Source organism: Panthera tigris, chromosome D4 (genome assembly GCF_018350195.1).
Source record: "Panthera tigris isolate Pti1 chromosome D4, P.tigris_Pti1_mat1.1, whole genome shotgun sequence".
NCBI classification, from domain to species: Eukaryota; Metazoa; Chordata; class Mammalia; order Carnivora; family Felidae; genus Panthera; species Panthera tigris.
Genome location: NC_056672.1, coordinates 55,200,998 through 55,226,881, shown reverse-complemented (window position 1 = coordinate 55,226,881; position 25,884 = coordinate 55,200,998). Strand labels below are relative to the sequence as shown.

The following is a 25,884-nucleotide window of genomic DNA, read 5'->3' as shown; positions in this document are numbered from 1 at the left end:
CTAAAACTCCCCATTTCCAACCACTAGAGCTGCTTGTCTGTCTCACAGGAGTTTAGAATCCCAGACAACCAGACAGTGAGAGTTATCTCACCCTTTGGAGTCAATAGGTCCTCATCCTCACTGCCATTCTATGCAGCAGGAGGCTGAGTCTAGTTATAAAAGCTAGCTCCTAATACATTGCAATATGACTCAAATCCAAGTGAATGGCGCAAATCTACTGGATAAGGCAACAGCCAATCCAGGCCTGGGTTCCCAGTCTCAGGGTGCAACTTCTTCCCTTTTTTTTTGTTTTTTAACAAACTTTATTTATTTATTTTTTAAGTAAGCTCTATGCCCAACATGGGGCTTCAACTCACAACCCCAAGATCAAGAGTCACATGCTGTGACTGGTGAAGCCATTCACCCCTTAGCTTCTAACTCCAGAGACACCTAACTGCAGAGACAAACCGCAGCATGCCCATCTGCCAGGGGATAAACAGAAAGTGACTAAGCTCTGGGCTGTCCTAGAGATTTGGGCCCAGCCAGGAAAGAGGGGAACCCGTAGAGGTCTCTGGAGGTATGCAGGATCAGGGCGACCAGTAGAAGAAACTCCGCAAAAGGGCTCCTGGAACAGTCTCGCGTGTAAAGTATTATCCCTGGTCTCTCTGCCAGAGGACTTGCGTCTATTTCATTCATTTGTTTGTTTATTCTTTCATCAAATGATCACTGAGGATCTTTTTTATGCCAGGGTGTGGTAGGTGCCAGGAATATTATAATGAGTGAGATGTATGCATATAGTATCAGGTAGGAAGCATCCAGATGCAAAAAAGTGGAATTCTGACTCAAAGTGGCTTAGGTAACAATGGTACTGCATTGGTTTACAGAACTGAAAAATCAGAGGAAAACTTCAGATGAGGCTTAATCTAGCACCACGTCCTTTCTGTCTCTCCTCTCTTTCCTCCATAGTGTCAGCCTCCTCCTAAGCCTAAATCCTCTTGTAGTTCCAAGATCCCTGGCAGTTGCTCCAACTTCCATGCTTTTCGTTGATGTCCAGCAGAGAAGAGGGAGCGTCTCTGTGACAGCAATCCCGACAAAGAGGGTGCCCTCTTATGGGACCATGTTGGTCACATGCCCACCTCTGGGGCATGAGGATGGCCTGATCTGATTGGATTAGCCTAAGTCACCTGTTTCGTCTCTAGCCTCAAGGAAGCTATCAGGGCCATCTGTATAAAATGGATTCCCAAAGAGACACTGAGGACTGTTAGGAAAGGGGGAGCTGGAACCTACCAAATGGTTTCTGTCATCATGGAACTTGAAGCCTAATTAGTGGAGGAGACTACAAATACAATCAATCAAAGGAAAGTTGGAATTGGGACATTTTACCAGAACAAAACACCTTTACAGGACTGGCTACATCACTTGTTGGGGCCTAGTGAAAAATGAAAATGCAGGGCTTCTTATTAAAAAATTATTTAGAATTTCAACACAGCAACAGTATTAAATTAAGCATGGGGCCTCTGTAGTGCCATATAGCCTTAAAAAGCCCCTAAGGCCATCTGCCCATAAATTCAGCCCTGTATCCCTATAGTGAGACCTGAAGGATGAGAAGGGGTTAGCCAGGTGGGGTACTCCAGGTAGAGGTAACAGCTTGTGCAAAGGCCTGGTGGCAGGAGATCAAGTGTTTGAGAAAAGCTGGAAGGAATTCAGTGTGGCTGGAGCTTATAGTACCAGATGAGACTGGGAAGGTGGGTGAGGCCTGATCAGAGAGTATCCTGGTTAGGGAGGATCTGAGAAACCGAAGTTTGGGGCTCTTGCTTAGTGACCTCTTTGAGCCCATCTAGCACAAAGCTAGGGACGCAGGGAGGAGCCAGCCAGGGCCAGACCCTGTGTTCTATGGAGACCAGATGCACACGACCAGATCAGAGAAGTGTGGTGGGAAGCCTGGGTGTCAAGAGCCCCAGGTTGCTCTGAGATTCAGAGCAAGATCCATTACCACCCTGCCTCAGTTTCTCCTTCAATATCACAGGGGTGTTGGCATGAGATGATTTGATCCTTAACTTCTTCTCCAGCTCTAGCATTCTGCAATTCTCTTCTGGTGTTCCTAAAAGAGTCTTAGATTCAGATGATGGAAGGGAGGGAGGAAAGGAAGAAGGAAGGAAGGAAGGGAAGAAGGAAGGAAGGAAAAGAAAGAAAAGAAAGAGAGAGGGAGAGAAAAGGAAAGGAAAGAAAAAAGGAAACAGAGAGAAGGAAGGAAGGGAGGAGGGAAGGAAGGAAGCAAGGAAGGAAGGAAGGAAGAAAGAAAGAAAGAGAGGAAGGAAGGGAGGGAAGGAGGAAGGAAGGAGGGAAAGAAGGAAGAAAGGGAGGAAGGAAAAGAAAGGGAGTAAGAGAGGGAGAAAGAAAGGAAGGAAGGAAAAGAGAAAGAAACAGAGAGAGAGGAAGGACGGAAGGAAGGAAGGAAGGAAGGAAGGAAGGAAGGAAGGAAGGGAAGAAGAGAAGGAAGGGAGAAGGGCGGGAGGAAGGAAGAAGGAAGAAAAAGAAAGGGAGAGAAATCCCTTTTTCTTTTTCTTTTTTTTTTTTTTGAGAATTCCCTTTTTCTTTTTTTTTTAAATTTTAATGTTTATTTATTTTTGAGAGAGAGAGAGACAGAGCATGAGCAGGGGAGGGGCAGAGAGAGAGAGAGGGAGACACAGAATCCAAGCAGGCTCCAGGTTTTGAGCTGTCAGCACAGAGCCCGACATGGGGTTCGAACCCACAAACTGTGAGAGCATGACCTGTGCCGAAGTCAGGATCTCAACTGACTGAGCTACCCAGGTGCCCTGAGAATTCCCTTTTTCATGGCAGGTCTTTATGTCAGTAACAAATTGTGGTGAAGGCTTGGGGAGTTGGAGAGAGTTTACTTTGCACAAACCCAACATGCTCAAATTGAATATTAGACATCCCTGTTCTTGGAAATCATTTCGGCTCCTCTGTAATGGCACCTTTATCTTGGCACTTCATCGTATTTAGCACCTGGCATCCAGCCACATCACTGATTTTCTTTCCCTTCTCATCTCCGTACTCACATTCTCTCCTTGGTATACTCTAAGTTTTGTCTTGTTTTGTTTAAGGTATTCAGCTGAGCAAAGGGCAGAAGGGTCACCATCACAAGTCCTGAGAATTTCTTTAATGGGACCCACTCTCCTCAGGTTTTGAAAATAATCTATCTCAAGGGAATAGCACTCTCTCGAGGATGACTGCCATCTACATGTCTATCCCCCAGACCGAGCTTCAGGGAGAGGGGGAACCACAGGTCCGGCTGTGACAGCTAGCTCCTGGTATGCGAGGGGCTCAATAGATATATGTGGGAGGAATAGATGGAATTATTCAGACTCCCTCCCCATCCTTGAAGCTCACCTTCCTTTCTCTCTCTTTTCAGGGAATGGTTATGACAAAGCATTAGAGGACCCAGAAACTTCTAATGGGATCAGTTGTGGAATAGACAAAGCTGGGGGAATAGACAAAGCCCTGGCCAGGGCACTTGTGGCAAAAGTTGTATTCTTCAAGAAGAGAAAGGTTAGGAGTTCTTGGTGGACCTCATATTGCTGTGGATGTGAACCCAGGAGGGAGGAGGCAGAGATAACACCAACGTTCCATACCCTGGTCCCCTGATGGGTCTGGGCACAGCCGGGAAGGGCACTCAGCCAGCCCCCGTGGCAGTGGCTGCACCTGGAGATCTTATCTGGGCTGGCTGATGTGTGGTACTGAGTCATGGAACCTGCGGCCTAGGAAACAGTTCTAGTGTTGAAATGGGCCCAGGGGAGGGGGTGGAGTGGGTGTCTCTAGTTTGCCACCAGCACAGACATCATCACCACTCACACTTCCTGTCATCCCTGGGTCACATTCATGGTCACCACTCATCTCCGACCCTGTCACTCATTTGTCACCCTCACCATCATCCCTGCATCACAACCACTGGCCCTTTCTTAACCATGGTGTCACTTGACCCAGTTCCCATCACTGTGTTACCTTCCTCAGCATGCCACCATCCCTGTCCCAGCCCCATGCCCAAGGCTGTCGTTATCTGAGCCTGCCCTGTCTTCTTTATCAACTACCTCTACCCCAACCCTGTCACTGGCTAGTTCCACTCCCACCTTGATGTCACCACCTGTCCCTGTCATCCTCATCACCTTGGTCACCATACCCCTCACCCCCTGTCCCAGTCTCCATCATCTTTAAGTCCTCTGGACTGTCATCAGCTTCCACCATCCCCTCTGTTGATTCACCAGCACTGTCCATCTCTGCTTCCCCCCTCACTATCATCAACATCCTCCTTATCTCCAGCCACTCATATAGGTCTCCAAATGGGCTTTTCCCTGTGGTGTAGACGTCCTCCACATGTGTGCACCTCAGAGCCTGTACCCCTGCCTTTCCAGCCTCTGGCCTCCACTGGGCTTCCTTACCTGGAGTTGCCACATTCCTTGCCTTCACACTCTGCCCTGGCACTCTGCTTCCTTTCACCCCTATGTTAGCTGGACTCTGGGGCTAGGCACTTATTCCCAGGCTTTTGAAAGAGTACTGGGTGGAGGCCTTGCCAGGAAGCCCTGAATCCTCTCTACCTGCACCTATGACGTTTGGGCAGTGCTTCCATCCAGCCTGGATCTAAAATCTCCATTTATTAAATTGACTAACATTTCCCTTTTTAGAATTCTTTGATGTCCCCTCAGACTATTACCTCTCCCTTATGATACACTTTCACGGCCCCCAGTACTTTGACATGTAATACTTATGATCCACTACTTATTCATATAGTCATGTGTTTCAGACCATCTTGCCCACCAGACAGGACACTCTGGGAAGGCAGTAACTGTGTTTATCTCGGCCACTGCCAGGTCTCCAGAGCCTGGCACAGTGCCTGGCTTCTTGTAGGGGCTCAGTGAACGTCAAGTGAATAAATACTACTTATTGAGCACTTAATAGTGCCAGACACTGTGGTGAGTGCTGTACACCTATTAACTTGGTTATTCCTTGTCATATTATGGTATCCCTTTTTATTTTATTTACTTTTGAGCATTGCAAGGGCTTTTTAGCTGATTTGGCACAAGTGCTTTTGACAAAGTTCACGAACAGAAGCACATTTCCAATTACTCATCAGAAAGTGAGGACACTTAAGAGAAAGCCAGTTACTCATAGAACAAGGAAAAACACTTTCTTGTAATTAGGGCAAAGAGAATTACAGCTTGTAATGTCACCTCTTGATTTCATCTTTATTATCTCTGAGGGAAGTAGAAGAAGCTGGGGGCTAGGATTGGGGGTGAGAGGGATACCTGAAGAAGATCCGTTCTCATCTCTGGAAAGCAAAAATTAGATCCTCACCTTACACCATAAAACTGATGGTTTTAAGAGATAAATATATAAAGGGTTAAAATAAAGCTGCAGACTTCAAGCTGTATTACAAAGCTGTAATCATCAAGACAGTATGGTACTGGCACAAAAACAGACACTCAGATCAATGGAACAGAATAGAGAACCCACAAATGGACCCACAAACGTTTGGCCAACTAATCTTTGACAAAGCAGGAAAGAATATCCAGTGGAATAAAGACAGTCTGTTCAGCAAGTGGTGCTGGGAAAACTGGACAGCGACATGCAGAAGAATGAACCTGGACCACTTTCTTACACCATACACAAAAATAAAATCAAAATGGATGAAAGACCTCAATGTAAGACAGGAAGCCATCAAGAAGAAGGCAGGCAAAAACCTCTTTGATCTTGGCCGCAGCAACTTCTTACTCAATATGTCTTTGGAGGCAAGGGAAGCAAAAGTAAAAATGAACTACTGGGACATCATTAAAATAAAAAGCTTCTGCACAGGGAAGGAAACAATCAGCAAAACTAAAAGGCAACTGACGGGATGGGAGAAGATATTTGCAAACGACATATCAGATAAAGAGTTAGTATCCAAAATCTATAAAGAACTTATCAAACTCAACACCCAAAAACCAAGTAATCCAAGTGAAGAAATGGGCAAAAGACATGAATAGGCACTTCTCCAAAGAAGACATCCAGATGGCCAACTGACACATGAAAAAATGCTCAACATCACTTATCATCAGGGAAATACAAATCAAAACCACAATGAGATATCACCTCACACCTGTCAGAATGGCTAACATTAACAACTCAGGTAACAATAGATGTTGGCGAGGATGTGGAGAGAGAGGCTCTCTTTTGCAGTGCTGGTGGGAATGCAAACTGGTGCAGCCACTCTGGAAAAGAGTGTAGAGTTTCCTCAAAAAATTAAAAATAGAACTACTCTATGACCCAGCAATTGCATTACTAGGAATTTATCCAAGGGATTCAGGTATGCTGGTTTGAAGGGGCACATGCACCCCAATGTTTATAGCAGCTATCAACAATAGCCAAAGTCTGGAAAGAGGCCAAATGTCCATCGATGGATGAATGGATAAAGAAGATGTGGTATATATAGGGGCGCCTGGGTGGCGCAGTCGGTTAAGCGTCCGACTTCAGCCAGGTCACGATCTCGCGGTCTGTGAGTTCGAGCCCCGCGTCGGGCTCTGGGCTGATGGCTCGGAGCCTGGAGCCTGTTTCCGATTCTGTGTCTCCCTCTCTCTCTGTCCCTCCCCCGTTCATGCTCTGTCTCTCTCTGTCCCAAAAAAAAAAAAAAAAAAAAAAGAAGATGTGGTATATATATATATACACACACACACACACACACACACACACACACACACACACACACACACTATGGAGTATTACTCGGCAATCAAAAAGAATGAAATCTTGCCATTTGCAACTACGTGCATGGAACTAGAGGTTATTATGCTAAGTGAAATTAGTCAGAGAAAGACAAATATCATGTGACTTCACTCATATGAGGACTTCAAGATACAAAACAGATGAACATAAGGGAAGGGAAGGAAAAATAATATATAAACAGGGAGGGGGACGAAACATAAGAGACTTTTAACTAAGCAGAATAAACAGGGTTACTGGAGGGGGTTATGGGCTAAATGGGTAAGGGGCATTACGGAATCTACTCCTGAAATCATTGTTGCACTATATGCTAACTTGGATATAAATTAAAAAATAATAATAATAAATAAATAAAAATAAAGCTGGATGTTTCTTATATTCTTTGTTCCAGTTATTTTATTCCTGGGAATTTAATTGGAGATGTAGACCAAGGCTTTGTCCAAATATCTTCATTGCAATGTTATTTATACCACTGAAACATTAAAATACAAATACATATTTATGCATGAAAAAAATGAAATATAAAACTTCAAAGTTGAAGACAAACTGAGTACCCAACGATAGAAGACAGATGAAATAAAGTATGGTTTGTCTCTTAGCTACTGAAATCATGATTCTGAAGAGCTCATTATTCTATAATCATGGCATTAGGTGAAAAGGGCATTATACCAACAGGCTTATATAGAACTGTTTTCAATTATGTCAACAGAGTACTTAGATCAAAGAGTGAAAAGGAGCAAAAGGGTTAATAGGTGTTGTGTTGTTTCTGAATTGTGAGCAATTTGCTTTTATTTTTTGTAGTTTTCACATATCTTTGATAGGCATTATTGCTTTGATAATAAAACCTATACATTTGTAAAGACAACAACAACAAAGAGGCAAGAATAATGTTTTATGTGAAAGTGCACATACTTTATAACCCTCTATTACTTTTTTTTAAGTTTATTTATTTAGAGGAGTGGGGTGCACATGTGAGCAGGGGAGGGGCAGGGAGAGAGAGAGAGAGAGAGAGAGAGAGAGAGAGAGAGAGAGAGAGAGAATCCCAAGCAGGCTCCATGCCCAGCACAGAGCCCCCTCAATCCCACAAACAGATCAGGACCTGAGTCGAAATCGAGAGTTGGATACTTAACTGACTGAGCCACCCAGGCACCCAACCCTGTATTACTTTTTGATTTACTAGATTGTCAATCCTATGAAGCCAGGTCTTGTCTGTTTCTTAGCCCCAGGCCTGAAGGAAAGAATGATTGGCAAAGTGTGATGGAGTTAATGAAATATATATATATATAGTTTTTCTTTTTCTTTTCTTTTTTTTTTGTCACATCTCTCACTAACTGTCATTTCAATTCTTCAGAGTAATCCCTCCTTACACAGAAAGAGTGTTTTGGGGGCTGCCTTGATCTGCAAAATCATAAACCTGACACATGTGAAGGCACATTGAAGAAGCGATGTGAATTTGAGAAATTCTTATCAGAAATATGAAAATAAGACCTGATTATGCCCTAAGTCTGTTCCTCCTCCTTTGTTCCCCTTTGTTCAGACAGGGCCACTGCCCTAGCGAAATCCAGAGTCACCCACACCTCTTGCTCCTGCATTCCCATCGTCAATCACTCCTCAGCATCCTCGCTGAAGCTCACACTCCTTTTCCATCCCTAATGTTGCTCTCTTTGTTCCAGCCACCATATCTCCTGCCTTCATCAAGCAGCTGCCTCCTAACCAATTTCTCTGCTCCACTCTTGCTCTTCCCACCCAAATTCACGCCTTCTGAGCTAAGCTTTCTAATACACTAATATAGCCTGCCATTCCCCTGTTTACAGCCCTTCAGTGGCCCCCGCATCACTCTCAAGAGCAAGCACAAGATGGTTCAGGATCTCAGGCCAACCACTATCATCACCGCACTCCCACCCTATCCAGCCACACAGAATTTTGCTGTTGGCAGTACCTAGGCTCTCTCTGGACCTTTGCCTGGGTTGTCTCTTCTGGGGGCGGGGCGGGGGAAGGGGAGTGCGGGGGGGGGGGTGTGTGCTATCCTTTCTGCCTCACACTTCTTTTAATTGGCTAACTCCTTCTCACCTCTCAGTTGTTAGATGTCCCTTCCTCCAGGAAGGCGTCCTTGATGCCACCTCTTCTCAACTCCCACAGGCTTCTGTGCTTATTATTTCTCATATCTGCATTGTATCTTCTTATTTTACTCATCAGCTTCTGTATGTGGCATGTAAGCCATCCAGCTCTGGGACTGTGACTTTTTCTCCATGGCACATCAAGGCACCTCACACTTGGTAGGGTTTCCATGGCTGTTGATGAATGAATGAAAGAATGAATGGGTAACAAATAAATCAAGTACTCTACTAGGAACTGGTTAATATTTCAGATATGCTCTGAAGTAGAAAATCAGAAAAAGATGTCCTAAGAGGACCCATACATTCTCCAAAGGAATTTAAATTGTCTTATGATCTAAGAAATAATGTGAATCTGATAGTCTAGAATTCGGGGGTGAATCTGGAGTTGGGAACAATGGTGTGGGGGGAGGGACAGTGGGAATGGCACACCTCATCTGGGGGAAGTATTTTATTACCAACATTGTTTAGAATTACTGGTGATGGGAATGAGAAGACTTTTAGTTTTCTGACTACTTTAGTCTACTGACTTTTAGTCAGTATTATTGTTTTTAAATTCTCTGCTGCCGATGCACCCTTATCGCTTATCCCCAGGGAGCACTGCTTCCACGGGTCCCCATTTAGTATGCCACTGGTAAGAAACCCTGATTACTAGGTGAGCCTGTCCTCTTTCCTCCCCTTAGCACTGAGCTGGGGGTGATTTCAGAGGTGTCCAACCTCCAAAACTCTGCTGGGCAAGTTTGTCCTCTACCAGAGGTGGGCCCCACCTGTGACTCCTCTGACACTCCCAGATTCCTCACTGGGGCCCTCTGGGTTTGCAGCAAGGAGACAGGGATAGGAGACTATGCATAGGGTCCAGCCCCTGCTCGAGTCCTGTCCCTGACTAACACCCCTGAGGCCTTGGGCTGGCTCTTGGGGCCCACACCCTCAATTCCCTGTTGAGTTTCAGTTTGCCCATTCATAAAACTGGGGCATTTGGTGACCTGGGTCCTGGGGTCCTTCATGGAACTTCCTAAGCTGAGGAAGGGATGTCAGCCATGGGTATGATGGGAAGTTGCCCCCTCAGGCTCCCTCTTTCTCTTTCTCTCTCTGACCTGAGACATTCCACCAGAGGGGAATCACTGGGTTGGGTGTGTCAGCCAGCTGGACAGCAGGCAAGTCTGGACAGGTGGACAGTGGAGCTTGGGCTCCAGGATAGGGTGTGTGCATGTGTTGTGTAGAACGTGTAGATGAGGTATATCCCAGGCAAAGGTCAAGGATGGGAGAGGTGGCTCCAGCAGGCCGGCTGCCCTCACTCATTGACGGCCTTCAGGAACTGCAGAGACAGAAGCTGGGTTGGGCTAGGCTCCTGGCTCTGCCATGGGGCTGGGGAGGGGCTGGGGGGTGGAGAACAGCTCTTTGGTGAGTTCACTTCTAGGGTGGGAGCCAAGGTCCATTTCTGGGAAGGAAAGGAGGTATCATGAAAGCAGGTGGGATTCAGGTTAGACTGTAGGAGGGGTAAGTGATGGTGGATCAGGGAGCATGAGGTGCCTCCTTATTTGGGCTCCTTCCCAGGAGGGAGGGGAAGAGCTGTACCACTTAGCTCCTCCACTAGAGTGAGGACTGTCTTGTTAGGAGGCAAAGCAGATGGACAGGATGATCTGGGGAACAAGGTAGCATGTAGCCTTCAGCCAGGGTTGGGGCAATTCATAGCTCAAGAGGAAGCCCTGGGACATCTAAGGCTTGGGTCAGACACCTGCCAGCCCTGGATCTCAGTTGTTCCTCAGTGAAATGGGGAGAATCTCCTTGGGGTTTGCCTATCAAAGACAAAGTGTCCCCTAACCTGGTCACTGAAGACCAGGGAGTCTCTGTTATAAGTTACTTCTGAAGTCCTGGAAGGTAAGAGAAAACTCAGCTCAAATTTGGGCTGAGTGGGGGTACAGATAGGGGAGGCTGGACCTTTTGGGGGCAGAGTGGTGCATTAGCATGCAAGTAGCCAGATCAGACATGCTCATCAGAAAGCTCTCAGGACAAGTAGGGAACATTCTCACCCTTCCTTCCCAGACATTCTGAGTCCCTGGATTAAGACCTCTCATCCCCAACTTCCCTAATCTTGTCTCTTCCCCAGTGTCCCTCTGCAAGGCTCCTTAGCTCCTCCTCTTTCATTCCACGAATATTTATTGAGTGTCTTCTATCGGCCAGGCATTTTCTAAGCCCCAGGGATTCAGAGGTGAACAAGATTGTTGGTCCACATGCTCATTCCCTCTCTCCCTACCCAGAGGGAAAACAGGCTTGAAAATAAGTGAGGTAGCTTAGCCTTCACTGGCCATGAAAGAGAGAAGCTCACATGGCTGCAGGGACCCACAGGAGGCCCCACATCAAGCCTGGGAAAGGTCAGGGCAGAGTAATGGATCCCTGAGTTTAGAAGGGCCTGTTGGCGTTTGCCAGAGAGGCTGTGGGCAGAGGTTCTGGAGCCACCCCCACAGGTTCACAAGAGCCAACTGTTACATTTTCAGGAATTTTGCAAACTGTTTACTACACACAGCCATTATTAAAAATTAAATCAGGGAGGCCTGGGCGGCTCAGTCAGTTAAGTGTCCAACTCTTTGTTTCAGCTCAGGTCATGATCTCACGGTTTGTGGGTTTGAGCCCTAGGTCGGGCTCTGCGCTGGCTGGCGGCATGGAGACAGCTTGGGATTCTCTCTCTCCCCACCCCCCCTGCCTCTCCCTCACTTGCGCTGTCTCTGTCTCCCTCAAAATAAATAAATAAAGCTTTAAAAATTAAATTATATAAATGTATAATTATGCGAAATTTTTAAGTGTTTATTTATTTTTGAGAGAGAGAGAGCACAAGTGGGAGAGGAGCAGAGAGAGAGGGAGACACTAAACCTGAAGCAGCCTCCAGGCTCTGAGCTGTCAGCACAGAACCCCACGCAGGGCTCAAACTCACGAACCGAACTGGGAGATCATGACCTGAGCCAAAGTCAGACGCTTAACTGACTGAGCCACTCAGGCGACCTGTAATTATGTAAATTTTTAAAAACAAAGGTAATAAACTCATCACGTTCTAATTGTTACTGCATTTTACTATTGTGCATACTCTTGAAGTTATTTATATCAATTGTATCTTTTATTTTAAAAAAATGTTTATTTACTTTTGAGGGAGGGAGAGAGAGAGAGAGAGAGAGAGAGAGAGAGAGAGAAGAACAATCAAGAGAGGGGCAGAGAGAGGGAGATAGAGAATCCCAAGCAGGGATCTTTCAACTCAGGTCATGATCTCACAGTTCGTGGGCTCGAGCTCCATGTCAGGCTCTGCACTGTCAGCAGAGCTTGCTTGGAATTCTCTCTCTCCCTCTTTCTCTCTCTGCCCCTCCCATGTGCACATGCTCTCTCTCTCAAAATAAATGAAAAAAAAACTTAAAAAAAAAGAAAAAGCTTGTCATGTCTGTAGCCACTACGTTGTGAATAACACAAAACCTTGAGGAAACATTCTTCCAATGTTTGAAAACTATCATCAATTCAGCAAAAAAGATCACTTACATCATTGGCAAATAAGTAAAGTTTCAACACATGTCTTTGTTCTTTTACTTTTGTCTTACCCTTTAATATAAATAAAAATATCAACCAACATTTATGTTAGAACTATACTCATTAGTCAATGATGTGAAGACTTTTTTTTGAATCAGATAGTAATCAAGCATTTGTTCATGGTCAGATTTCGTTAAATCCTGGATGAACTGCAACCGAGTAAACTACAGATATTAGAGTGGACAAAAATTAAAGAAAGTATTACATAAAGTAATTGGCATTGTAGAATTTACCATAAAGGTCACTGTATACTTTAGTGTTATTTGTAAATTGTGTTATTTTACAGCTTTATACCAATAGCATTTATAATAAACTTCTGTATGTATATAGATGCACACATTTTTTCCCGGAGAGCCAGCTGTTAAGCATTTATCAGCACATCACAGGACAGAAAGTTCTGGGAAGAGAGGACCCAGGGGAGTCCAGGTGCTCAAGGCAAAGTGAGAGGGGAGATGGTGAGGCTGGTGGATGTGAGGGGCCTTTTGAGCAGGGCTAGGGAACCACACACCATCCCAAAGGCCATGGGAGCCATGCAAGTGTTTTGAGTACAGGACAGGCCCCTTCAGATTTGTGTTTAGATCATGTTGACAGCTGCGTGAAGACTCCATTGTTAGAGAGAGATGATAAGGTGCTGAATTTGTGGAGGGAGAGAGAATAATAGGAGCAAACTCTTAGCACTTAGTATAGTCCAGGCCCTCTCCTAAGCATTTGTTGTGTGTTATTAACTCATTTAATAAGTTGCAACAACTTCATGCGGTAGACACTAGTGTCTCCTTTTTACAGATGAGATGACTAGGGAATAGAGAGATGAAATAACTAGCAAGCAGCAGAGCTGGGATTTGAACCCAGGAATCTGGCTTCAGAGGCCATACTCTCAACCACTATACTTCACATTTTCAGACTAGGAAGATAGTGAGGCCTAGAGTGAGGTTTCTGAATCTTGATGCACACACAAAGTTGACCAGATGTTTACAGACACGCCTGGGATATATTAGGAGCTTGATGAGAGTCTTCAGACCAACAGGATTTGAGTTAGTCATAATAGATTATGAGGAGCCAGGGGAGGTAAGCTTTACCAGCTTCCTCCCTTTGCTGGGTGATACACTCACCCAGAGGTGAGAAACTTCCAGTTCTCTGTTTGTGGACTGCCCTACATCCTCAGAGAGCTCCCATTCTCAAGGACAGACCCCTGAGCAGGAATACCCAGGTGGTGGGAGAGGGCAATAGGGGACAGGGATTGCCTGGGCCCAGAGTGCAGCTCTTGGCTCAAGCGTATGCAAGCTAAGAGTGAGACCTGTGAATTATCACCGATAGGGAGGGCTTCCATGGACAGAGCATAGGTAGAGGCCTTGGGTTTAGACAGGGGAGAGGAGAGAGGATAGGTCCTGCTACCACCCTGGTTTTCCCCACAGGGCATCTGTATTTAATAGCAGAAGTTTGACTGTAGCCCTTGAGGCACAGTGACAGGCGGCTCAGCTGCAGACACATATATTTAAAAAAGTATTTATGGAGAGCCTGGGTGGTTCAGTCGGTTAAGCATCTGATTCTTGACTTTGGCTCAAGTCACGATCTCACGGTTCGTGAGTTTGAGCCCCGTGTCAGGCTCTGTGCTGCTGCTGGTGTGGAGCCTGTTTAGGATTCTCTCTCTTTCTGCCCTTCCCCTGCTCTCTCTCCTTTTCTCTCAAAATAAATAAATTTAAAAAATTATATATATATGTATATATATATAATTTTATATATATATATGTATATATGTGTGTGTGTGTGTGCGTGTATGTGTGTGTGTGTCTGTGTGTGTGTAATTGAAATTTGAAAGGAGTAGAGGTGTTTCTGTGGAAGTGGAGGACTGAGGGTTGCTGGAGGCTGGTGGCAGGCCAGGCCTCACATCGGGTGTTGGTTCCCTGAAGCCACATCTGTCAGCTTAGGGCTTCCCATCCTGCTGGCTCAGCAGGTTCCACAGGTTGGCAGGTGACTCACCCCCTCACCCTCATATGACCCTGGTCCAGGAAGGGGCAGGGGGCCTATAGAGTGGAACACCTACCTGTGTGTTCCTCTATGTAGGGTATATGCTGTGTTACATGCTTGAGTCTGAGATGTGTGCCCATGTCTGATTGTACATACAGGCCAGTAGGTCCCTGAACACAAACAGCCCATGTGGGTTGTGCAAAGTTGTAGGCCATAGGTGTGGAGGGTGGGTGCAGTAAGAGGCAGGAGTGATGGGTGAACTCATAGCTCTTCCCAGAACACATGTGCATGGGTGCAGGTGTCTCCCTGAAAGAAGAATGCAGGTTCAGAACCTGGTGAGCCATCAGAGGAAGCCTGGGTGGGTGGCAGGTGAGAAGGGTTCTCTGATGACAGCTTATCCTCCCCAAGGAGGGCTTGGCTAGACCAGCTGGCAGGGCTGGGCATTCTAAGCCCATGGTGACAGCAGTGGTTTTCTCTAAGCTTATCCCTTAAGCCCCTGGCTGCAGGCCATGGTGGCTCCCTCATGTTAATCCTGAGAGGGCATGCACCCCACAGACCACATAGGTAGGTCAGGAGAAGTGAGTGCGACAGGTGGGCATCAAGCCAGAGCTTTCTTTCATCCCCTCTGCAGGCAGCAAGGACTGAAGGGTCTGAGTGGTGTACACTCTGGGGATATGAGGAAAGCATGTCAATCCCAGGTCGCCCATGCCCTTGGTTAGGGTGGCATTGTGTGTGCTGGCATGCAGTGTGCGTGCATATCCACGTCTGGGTGTGCTGGCCCCTGCCCCAGCGCCCAGGGCCTGGTGCCACCTTTCCATCGTGCCCCATGATCTGAGAGATGCTTGAAGTGGGACAAAGAGTCTGGGCTAGCAGCCAGGAACCCTCACTTCTACTCCAGGCTTTTTCTTAGTGACTTTGGAGATCTCCCTTTACCTTTTCTGGGGCTCAGTTTTCTCACTGTAAAATGGGGAGAGGCCATAATCCCTGCAGGGCCACCCCTCGAGGCTGTTGGGTGACAGATGCTCATGGAGGTGTTTGAAAAGTTTGCAAGGCTTGGTCCTGGGGCTTCACAAGGGGAAGGGTGCCATTCCCTGTGTTGTTCAGCTGAAGGACTAGGGGTTGAAAGCAGGTAACCTCCAGGGGGACTTGCATTCTGCCCTACAAGGGGTGTTCAAACCTCCGGGAGAAGTGAAGTGTTCAGAGTTCTGGGGCTGAGATTCAAAACCAATTAACACTACAGGACACGACCTGCCCTTGGTGAGGCTGGGAAAGTCTGTCTACCCATCCCTGCACCTCCCAACCCTTCTTGCCTCCTGGGGGTGAACAGCAGTGCTTTTAGACTAAGGTTGGGAATATGCCTTCTCTCATATTCCACACCCCCAACCCCCTCTCTGTCCTTACCTCCAACTTGCTGTCTTTCAGGCTCATACTTCATGAGTTCAGAGTTTCCATCCTGGGCTGTAGGCTTAGCCAGAGCAAACAGACAGCACTAAAGTCAACAAAACAAGGAAGGTGCGACAGGTGATATGGAAAAGAAAACTTGGAAGCCACAATAAAGGTGTGTGGGCTGGGCAGGATGCAGCGATGTGTCTCCCCTCAGAGTAGCACCCTAGTTCTAAGGCTGGTCATGCCAGTCTCTTGTAGGGTGTCTGAGGACAGAGCTCATGGTGGTGCCTCCAGGGGATTCAGGTCAAAGGAGTGAAGTTAAATCTTCAGCAGGGGATGCTAGTACCCAGACTAATGAATGTTGTAAAAAGGATGTGGTGGCTAGGGAGAGGGGGTGCTTCTGACCCTCCACCCCACAGCTACTACTGCTGACTCACAAAGTGAGGCTACCTGGGGCCAGGGTTGTGGGTGGAAGCAGGCAGAGAAGGAGTAAACAGTCTGGAACAGCAGCAGGATTGAAAAGTTCGTGGCTCTCTGCCCTGCTCTAGCTGCTCGCCCCAGGACTCAGGATGTTGGAGCCGCAAATTCTGGGATTCCCAAAACACGCCCCCTTGCCCCACCCACAGGTATAGTCGTCCTCCCTGACAACCTATTTCTCTCCCACTCAGGGAAAGGGGAACTCAGTTCTCTTAACATATATCTGTTGTGCACCTATGCACACTTTGCTGTGCAGGCTGGGGAATCCCTAAGAGGCTGCCTGCCCCAGGTCCTGTCACGCCTGAATCTCCCAGATACTTTGTGAGCTGACTGCTCGTTTGATGGAGCTAGTGATTGCAGGCAGCCTGGGGCAGCCCCACCCCCAGACCCAAGGGGGCAACCAGGGAGTCAAGTCCGGATTGCTGAGCAGCCAGGCTGCACTGGGAAGGGCCAAGAGAGCAGACACGCCTGGCTGGAGCAGCTTAAAACCTGGGTGAGGGGCGCCTGGGTGGCTCAGTTGGTTAAGCGTACGACTTTTGATCTTGGGTTAGGTCGTGATCTCACGGTTTTTGGGTTTGAGGCTCAAGTCCAGCTCTGCGTTAATGGCATGGAGCTTGTTGGGATTCTGTCTCTCCCTCTCTCTGCCTCTCCCACACTCTTCTCTCTCTCTCTCAAAATAAATAGCTGAACTTTAGAAAAAAATTGAAAAAATAAAAAACAAAAATAAAGGGCGTCTGGATGGCTCAGTTGTTAAGTATCTGACTTCGGCTCAGGTCATGATCTCAAAGTTCATGAGTTTGAGTCCCACATGGGGTGAGCTTGAGCCCTGCTTTGGGCAAAACATGAGTCCTGGTGACCCTGCTTCTCTCTCTTTCCTTGTCTCTCTTTTGCCACTTGCTCACTTGTGCCCATGTCTCAAAAACATAAAAAAATAAAAAAAAAATCTGGGTGGAATTCCATGGGCTTTGGTCTTGCTGTCTGTGGAATGAGCATAGTATACTCTGCCCTCACCCTTCTAGCTTGGACCTGGCATCAGGCAAGAGTTGGTCAGGGCAGATGGGGGGTGCATCCAGGTTCCCTTTCTTCAAACAGACATCCTCTCCACTTCTCCACAAAGTGTTTATTCTCTACCGGACACTTGCCATGCCGTGTACCAACTCAATCTCTTCTCCTAACAACCCTGCAAGGTGAGGATTAGTATATCTCCATCATACAGATGAAGACACACAATTAAAAATCTTGCCCAAAACCACCCAGCACCAACTAAGAAGCTGAACTGGTGGGAGATGGACTAGATGGGTGATGGGTATTAATGAGATCACTTATTGAGATGAGCACTGGGTACGTATGGAAGTGATGAATCACTGAATTCAACTCCTAAAACCAGTATTGCACTGTATGTTAACTAAAATTTAAATAAAAAAGAAGCCAAACTGGATTCAAGCTCAGGTTTGCCTAGGATAAAGCCTGAGCTATGAACCATAGCTCATCACCTGCATCGGGGAGCCTCTCCCTGTGAATAGCCTAACCCCAAACCAGCCCAAGACTCAGGCTCCAGGCCAGGAGGTCCCTGGGTTTTCCACTGCTCTTTTCTGCCACCACCTAAGTCGGCTTTCTCACAAAGCCTCCCTGATCCTGACTCCTCTTTTTGCTCTAATTAAGCAGGTACCTGACACCCCACCATTATCTGACCCTTCTTTTCTAGTGTGGAAGGATTTTAAAGTTAATTTAGGCAGAAATCAAAGGATGAAACCAGAAAGTGAATGGATGATTGGGAACTTGACAATGGAGGGATCAGGCTGCCACTTTCTGGACCCACTGACTGGTAAGCATCACTAAGCAACTGAATATTGTCTCTGGATAGGACACAAAAGGAAGGCACATAGCATGGTCTACAAAGGATCCTCTGCCCGCCCCCCATTGAACCTAAATAAAATCACACCCATGAGTACTAACTTCCTGAATATTCTAAAAAACATAGGGAATGGAGGAAAAGTTAAATGACACAACAAAGAAGCAAACAGATAAATCCAGAACATGGACTTCCCACAGAACCATATTTACAAGTCAGTGACATGAACAAATCAGAGGGAGAAAGAGGTGCAGCTCCTGCTTAAGAGAGCACTTACCCAGTGTAATGTGTGACCTTGTTTAGATCTTGACTCAAATTAATGCAAAAAGACTTTTTGAAATAATTATGGGTACTCACTAATTCCATGGAATTGTTCATTTCGTTGGATATGGTACTGTGATTAAGAAAATATTCATATATTTTATAGAAGAATATTGAAGAATATAGGAGTGAAATGACATAACGCCGGGAATTTGTTTTAATATACTTAAAAAAGGGGCACCTGGGTGGCTCAGGCATTCGGATGTAGGCATCCGACTCTTGATGTCGGTTCAGGTCGTAATCTCACGGTTGTGGGATGGAGCCCCGAGTCGGGGCTCTGTGCTGAGCATGGAGTCTGCTTGGGATTCTCTCTCTCCCTCTCTCTCTCTTTCTCTCTGCCCCTTCCCTGCTCACTGTCTCTCCTAAAACAAATAAGCTCCAAAATACTTCATAAAAAAAAAAAAAGACTGATGAAGCTAAAGTGGACAGAATTGGGAGAAGTCTTGATGAGGTTGGATTGAAGCAGGGGAAGGTAGACATGTTTGTTAGATGAAGGAGAGAGAGAGACAGAGGACAAGAGAAAGATGTTGGTTCATTTGTTCTGGAGCAGTGGGGTGCCATGTGGACAGGCTTGGGGAGATAGCAGCTTTTATGCGGTGGGAGAGGGCACTGGGGATGCGCAGAGCTGACTTCTCCATTGGAAACGGAAGGTGCTGTGCCTGCCAAGATGTTCTATTTAAGGGCCTACAAAAAGATGCTTTGTTTTAAAATTTTAAATGAACTTGTCAGTTGAAGAAAATGTTTTAATATACAACATTGATATATCTGTCTTTAGACCAACATGGTTACGTAATATAATTTTTTAAAAATTTTTTATGAAGGAATGGGCCCACAAAGGCAAACGTGGCAAGGGCCATGAATATCAGAATATGGCTATAGGGTGGGGAGGAGACTGCCCGGAGATGGAGCCTGAGGGAGGTGGGAAGCCTCGAAGTCTGTACTGTGAGAAACAGTTGCTGTCCCCGGGGACCTCCTCTTCCTGGGGGTCATCCTCCTCTCTCTGTGCTCCATCCTTGGATCTCCCAAACAGAGATGCATTAGGACATCCTCACGCTGGGCTAGGTGCCAGGACACCTGGGTTTGAATCATCCTGGACCTTAGGCTGTGCCCAGAGCAGAAGAGACTGTCTCTGTGCAGCCCACTCTGGCCCAGCCTGCACCACAAGGACCAGTGTAGGCAAGGAAAGACCCTCCATTGACACTGGGAGAGGCCTGGGAACTGGGAAGGTCCCACCCTGCCTGGGGTCTCTGTGTTCCACTGAGCCTTCCTGGCTGAGGCTCAAGGCCTGTGGGTGCCTGTGTCTCAGTCCCTGTCCACATAGACCTCTCTATAGGCTCTTTGTACAGTCACTGTGTTCCTGGAAAGCTGTAAATTAAATCCCACCTTCACACCGGCTAGCACAGTCATTTTAAGGCTGCTTTCCTGCTGAAAGGGAGCTCCCTGTGAGCATTTCCCCTGTGTGCGGGGAGGCCTCAGAATTTAGGCAAAGATGAGGGAAGTGGGAGGTACTTGGGCAGCAGCTGGCTTTACTCTTTTAGAGGCAGGCAGGCAGTCTGCCCCACTTTGTAGCCCCAGTGTGAGCTGGGAGAAGGGAAGAAGCATCACACTGGGGCTGCCTGGCCTCTGGGTCTGCCTCTTTTCTCAGGCAGAGCAGGAGAGTGGAGAGAGAGCAGCCTTCTCTGGGGGGGCTGAGATGGGCTTCCTGCCCACTCAAGCCCCCTGTTCCAGGCCCACAGCCCCTGACCAGATCAGATAGGGCACGTTCCTGCAGTGAGCTGCCTGCTGACTGGGACCAGGCTGACGCAGGCAGGAAAATATTAACCCAGTGGAATGGGCACATGTTCATGTGTGCATGACTGTGTGTGTGTGTGTGTGTGTGTGTGTGTGTGTGTACCCACACACCCACAGAGAGGTTTTCACATGCAAGACCACACACAGGTAGGTGCACACACACACCGGCCCACTCACACATATACATGTTCACATATAGACATACACAGAGACACAAATGCTGCTGCTGCTTCTTCTTCTTCTTCTTCTTCTTCTTCTTCTTCTTCTTCTATAGAGAGAGAGCTGGGGAAAGGAGCAGAGGGAGAGAGAGAGCCTTAAGCAGGCTCCAAGCTCAGCACAGAGCCCGACAGGGTGCTTAATCCCATGACCCTGGGATCATGACCTGAGCTGAAATCAAGTCAGATGCTCAACTGACTGAGCCACCCAGGCACACTCAAATACTTCTCACACATTCAAATTCTTCCCTATTATGAACAGCGTGGGGTATACACCTCCGTCAGTATCATCTTCCAACTTCTGTCAGTGAGATTGCCTCCTCTAAGAAGTCTTCCCTGATAACTTTAGCTCATACTGGAAAGTGGCAGGTCTGAGCTCGATGCCTGGTTTCTTTTTTTTTTTTTTTTCAAATTTTTTGATGTTTATTTATTTTTGAGAGAGACAGAGTGTGAGCAGGAGAGGGGAAGAGAGAGAGGGAGACACAGAACCTGAAGCAGGCTCTAGGCTCTGAGCTGTCAGCACAGAGCCCAATGTGGGGCTCAAGCTCATGAATTGCCAGATCATGACCTGAGCTGAAGTCAGACACTTAACCAACTGAGCCACCCAGGTACCCCTATGACTGGTTTCTAATGCCAAATTAGGCGTATGACATTGGCTTTAGAGTGGAACAGGCTTATTTTTTGAATTCTGGTTCCTCGAATCACAGGATGTTTTCCCTTGGACAGGTGGCTGTGCCTCCTGACCCTGTTTGCCTTAGTCTCTGTCCAGTCTGTCCTGAAGGCCCACATATGACTCTGAGGATAAGAGGCTGAGCTGTGGAAAGGGGAGTTTGGTCATTGGAGAGGGTCAAGACTATATACCATCTTGTGGTATGGTATGTAATTATATACCATCTGCCTGTGCCCCTACCCCTCCGCAACCAAGCCACTTAGTCCCCAGTTCTCCTGGGTGAGGCGCCGTGGCCTCCTGGGGCAAGGGATAGAGCCCTGATCTGGATGTTCCAGGTCTGGGGGATCTCGAACAAGTTGTTACCTTTCTCTGAATCTCAGTTTCCCTATCTGAAAAGTGGGTTTGAAAGGTGACAATTACCTGGGCGAGGCTTAAGAGTCCTTTCTTTTTTTGAGGAGAAGGAGAATCTTTATGACTGCAGTGATTTCAGAGAGACCAGGGGCCTTTGAAGGACTGGTACCCATCCCTGCCCCTTCAGCCAGAGCAGCTCCTTTCTTACTGATTGATACATGGGCTCCTGAGTTATACACAGGATTTGGTGGCTCAGAAGAGTCTGAAAACCCCAAATGTAAAACAATTTGACTGAAAGTAGTTTATGGGATAAGTAAGTTAATCAAATGGCATGTTGCCTGAAACAAATAATTAGCTGAAATGATTAGTTTTCTACACATCAACACTTTTGGTGGCATTTGGGGGGAAGTTCAGAGAAGTTTTAGCATCTTTTGGCAGTTTTATTTCTTTGTTCTGATTAAAAATTGTTTTCTATTTGCATTTTCATTCCTAATTGGATTTTGAACTATTGTATGTACCTCATGCTGTTCATAATAGGGGAGAATTGGATATACTTAAAATTGGAGACAATTTGGGGCGCCTGGGTGGCTCAGTCGGTTAAGCGTTTGACTTCGGCTCAGGTCATGATCTCGCGGACCGTGAGTTCGAGCCCCGCGTCAGGCTCTGTGCTGACAGCTAGAAGCCTGGAGCCTGCTTCAGATTCTGTGTCTCCCTCTCTCTCTGACCCTCCCCCGTTCATGCTCTGTCTCTCTCTGTCTCAAAAATAAATAAACGTTAAAAAAATTAAAAAAAATAAAATAAAATTGGAGACAATTCTGTGCCATATAGTCACATACAAGATGTGAATGTAGACCTACTGGCATGGAAAGATATTCTCAATAATGTTTGAGTGAAAAAGTACTTTACAAGATAAGCTTCCTACTACTTATTATTGACAAAGTAGGAAAGGGATGTGATATGTGTATACATAAAAAAAAAGAGAAGGAAATCTACCAAAATGTTAATAATAGTTGTCATGGAGGGAAAACGGGTCTTTTAAGGTTCCTTTGGCTTGTTTGTATTTTAGGCCAAAAAAGAATAAAAAAAAAATGATGTGAGATTCATTTTATTTGTATTCTATTTAAAAAATTTCCACACCAATGACAAACAATTCTATCTGTTCAACTTGCTTGACTTTGCATTCATAAATATTTAAATTTTCAGTTAGGTTGAACATTAATGTCCCCAATCACCAATTTACATTGTAAGATTTTTAGTGTAGTGAGTAAAGGTAGGAAAGTGAGGGGTGTTTGGGTGACTTGAGTGTCTGATTTCTTTTTTTAAAATGTTTTTTACTTATTTTGAGAAAGAGAGAGAGAAAGCACTGAAAGGGGTGGCACAGAGAGAGAGAGAGAGAGAGAGAGAGAGAGAGAGAAAACACTGGAAGGGGAGGGACAGAGAGAGAAAGAGAGAGAGAGAATCCCAAGCAGGTTCTGCACTGTCAGTGCAGGGTCCTACACAGGGCTTATCTTACAAACTGTGAGATCATGGCCTGAGCCAAAACCAAGAGTCGGACGCTTAACTGACTGAGCCACCCAAGTGCCCCAAGTGTTTGACTCTTAATATCAGCCCAGGTCATGACTTTTCAGTCCTGAGAACCAGCCCCGGGTCAGGGGTTTGAAGTTCAGCATGGAGCCTGCTTGGGATTCTCTCTCTCTCTCTCTCTCTGCCCCTCCCCTACTCATGATCTCAGTAGAGCATGCAACTCTTGATCTCAGGGTTGTAAGTTCAAGCCCCATGTTGGGTGTAGAGATTACTCAAAAAGAAAATCTTTAAAAAAATAAAATAGGTTGATGAGCACTGGGTTATTCCCAAAGTTTCACTACCAAAAAGAATGTATTGCAGATGAAATTAAAGTAAGAAAGTTAATTTCTGCAAGAGGGACTAAATGCTGAGAGATACATCAAAATTTGCAAAACTTGCCCTGTAGCACACTAATATTACCAAAATTTTTAAAATGTTTTATTTTATTTTTTGAGAGACAGAGAGCGACAGAGTGTGAGCAGGGGAGGGGCAGAGACAGAGGGAGACACAGAATTCAAAGCAGGCTCCAGGCTCTGAGCTGTCAGCACAGAGCCTGATGCAGGGCTTGAACCCATGAACTGTGGGATCATAACCTGAGCCGAAGTCAGATACTCAACTGACTGAGCCACCCAGGCACCCCTCATTCTTTTTTTTTTTTTTTAAAGAGTGTTTTAAAAAATTTTTTTAATGTTTATTTTTGAGACAGAGAGAGAGAGAGAGAGTGAGAGAGCACGAGTGGGGGAGAGGCAGAGAGAGGGAGACACAGAATCTGAAGCAGGCTACAGGCTCTGAGCTGTCAGTGCAGAGCCCAACATGGGGCTTGAACCCATGAACCAGGAGATCATGACCTGAACTGAAGTCGGATGCTTATCCTACTGAGCCACTCAGGCACCCCTCTTTTTTTTTTTTTTAATATTTATTTTTGAGAGAGAGCAAGAGAGTGCTTGTGCAAGTGGGGGGGGGGCAGAGAGAGAGGGGGACAGATGATCTGGAGTGGGCTCTGTGCTGACAGCAGGCAGCCCGATGTGGGGCTTGAACCCATGAACTATGAGATCATGACTTGGGCCAAAGACAGACATTTAACCCACTAAGCCACACAGGTGCTCCTACCAATTCTTTTTCAACCAATTTATCATTTTTACCAAATAAGATTTTGATTTACTGGGCTGCTGTGCCTTCATAAACCTTTTCCTAGGCCTTGTCTGGATGCCAAAAGTAGTTGGATCAGAGGACCTCATATCCTCCAACTCCATTTCACAGATGAGGAAGCAGAGGCCCTGGGGCAGGACTGAGCCACTTCTCCAGCCTTCTGCAAGCCATTCACAGAATGTGTTCGGTTTTCTCACAAGCCCACTGGGCTTCAAATAATCACCGCCTTCCCACACTCCCTCGCTCAACTTGGAGGACTCAGCTTCCCTGTCATCTCTTCTAGATGATTCTTGCCCTGCTCCAAGTTGGCTTAGTTACTGCCTATATACCATCTACCTTATCACAGTGTATATACTAAGTTATCTGCTGCTTATCTCTTCCAAGAGACAGGGCTGTCTTCTCTACATCTGGGTCTCCAGTGCCTGGCCCAGTAAATGAGCCCAGGGCTCAATCCCTGACTCTGATATGGATCCCAATTCTATTCCTCACCAACTTGATCCCAGCCCAATCCAACTGTGCCCAAGCTCTGACCTATTCCCAGACCCCAGCTTCACTTTTGACCCTTACCTCATCCTGATCTTGACAGTACACACAGGAAAGGAATAAAGGCAGTTGTCTCCAATGTCCAGGGGTACATCTCATCTCTCTCTTTCTGAAGGAAGGACTCATTACATTGAGCCCACTTGAGTCTGCAGGGTGGAGTGCAGGGCAGAGCCTCAGCCTTGGGGGGCAGCAGTGGAAGAGTTTGCTCCTTATGGACAGCTTCTGACCAGGAAGCCTTCTCCTTGCAGAGAGACCTGTGGGCAGTTTTGGGTAGGGACCTGGAAAATGCGGGTCCAGACTGGCTTGGTCTATTGGCACCCTCTAGAGGACAGTTCTTTTTTTTTTTTTTTTACCGTTTATTTATTTTTGAGACAGAGAGAAACAGAGCATGAACAGGGGAGGGTCAGAGAGAGAGGGAGACACAGAATCTGAAGCAGGCTCCAGGCTTCTAGCTGTCAGCACAGAGCCTGACGCGGGGCTCGAACCCACGGACCGTGAGATCATGACCTGAGCCGAAGTCGGATGCTTAACCGACTGAGCCACCCAGGCACCCCTAGAGGACAGTTCTATTACCAGAGCTATCTATTACTTGGATGCCCAGCAGTGCCCTGGCTCCTGAAGTCTTCTTAGATGGTAGCTGAACCCCGGGCTCACTCCTGACCCCATCTCAGTCACTAAATTTCTGCAGCCTTGGGCCAGTGCCCCACACTCTGGTTTGGCTTTGACTCCTGCACAGAGGCCTCGCTTGCCATTCCTGAGGGAGGCATTTTGCCGACGATAGGGCATAGGTTTCCCTTCCTCTGCTCAGACAGGCTCCCAAATGACGAGGCCGATGCTTCTTCTCTCCCCCCTTCAGACTAGGGACCCCAGAGGACCAGGCTTGGCTTTCTACCTCCCCTATCAGATTGGTGTTTCCTGTAAATATGGCTTATGTGTCCTCCTCCCCCTGAGACTGGGAGGGGCCTGAGTTTCCCTTTCCTCCTTCAGAATTGGGGTTCCTTGAGGACTGAACCAGGGTCTTCTCCAAAACCACTCCATCTAGCTATTGATTTTCAGATATTTCCATCTCTGTTCCCCAGTCTGCACAGCTCTTCCCAGAACCAGGGGCTCTGGAGCCTCTGGAGCCTCCCCCAAGTCTGGGGCCCTGAAGGGCTTCCTCCAACTTTGGGCTGGACACCTGGCTTGGAG

At 46.7% G+C, this 25,884-nt stretch overlaps 1 protein-coding gene across 2 annotated transcripts in view; it reads right to left on the bottom strand.

The window, feature by feature from the left end:
• LOC122233063 overlaps positions 1-25,872 on the bottom strand; it is a 43,556-nt gene extending 17,684 nt beyond the window's left edge. The window contains exons 1-5 of one of the 2 annotated variants that reach the window (XM_042964257.1): positions 25,270-25,872; positions 24,721-24,950; positions 16,215-16,262; positions 15,780-15,867; positions 8,926-9,023 (exon numbers count right to left, since the gene is read on the bottom strand). In XM_042964257.1, the coding sequence (XP_042820191.1) occupies positions 8,926-9,023; positions 15,780-15,867; positions 16,215-16,262; positions 24,721-24,822 (336 nt within the window). In that variant the 5' untranslated portion in view covers positions 24,823-24,950; positions 25,270-25,872. Of the gene's footprint in view, positions 1-8,802; positions 9,024-15,779; positions 15,868-16,214; positions 16,263-24,720; positions 24,951-25,269 lie in introns of both variants that reach the window. The other variant, XR_006210510.1, reaches the window with a different exon arrangement.
• Positions 25,873-25,884: the final 12 nt, after the last annotated feature.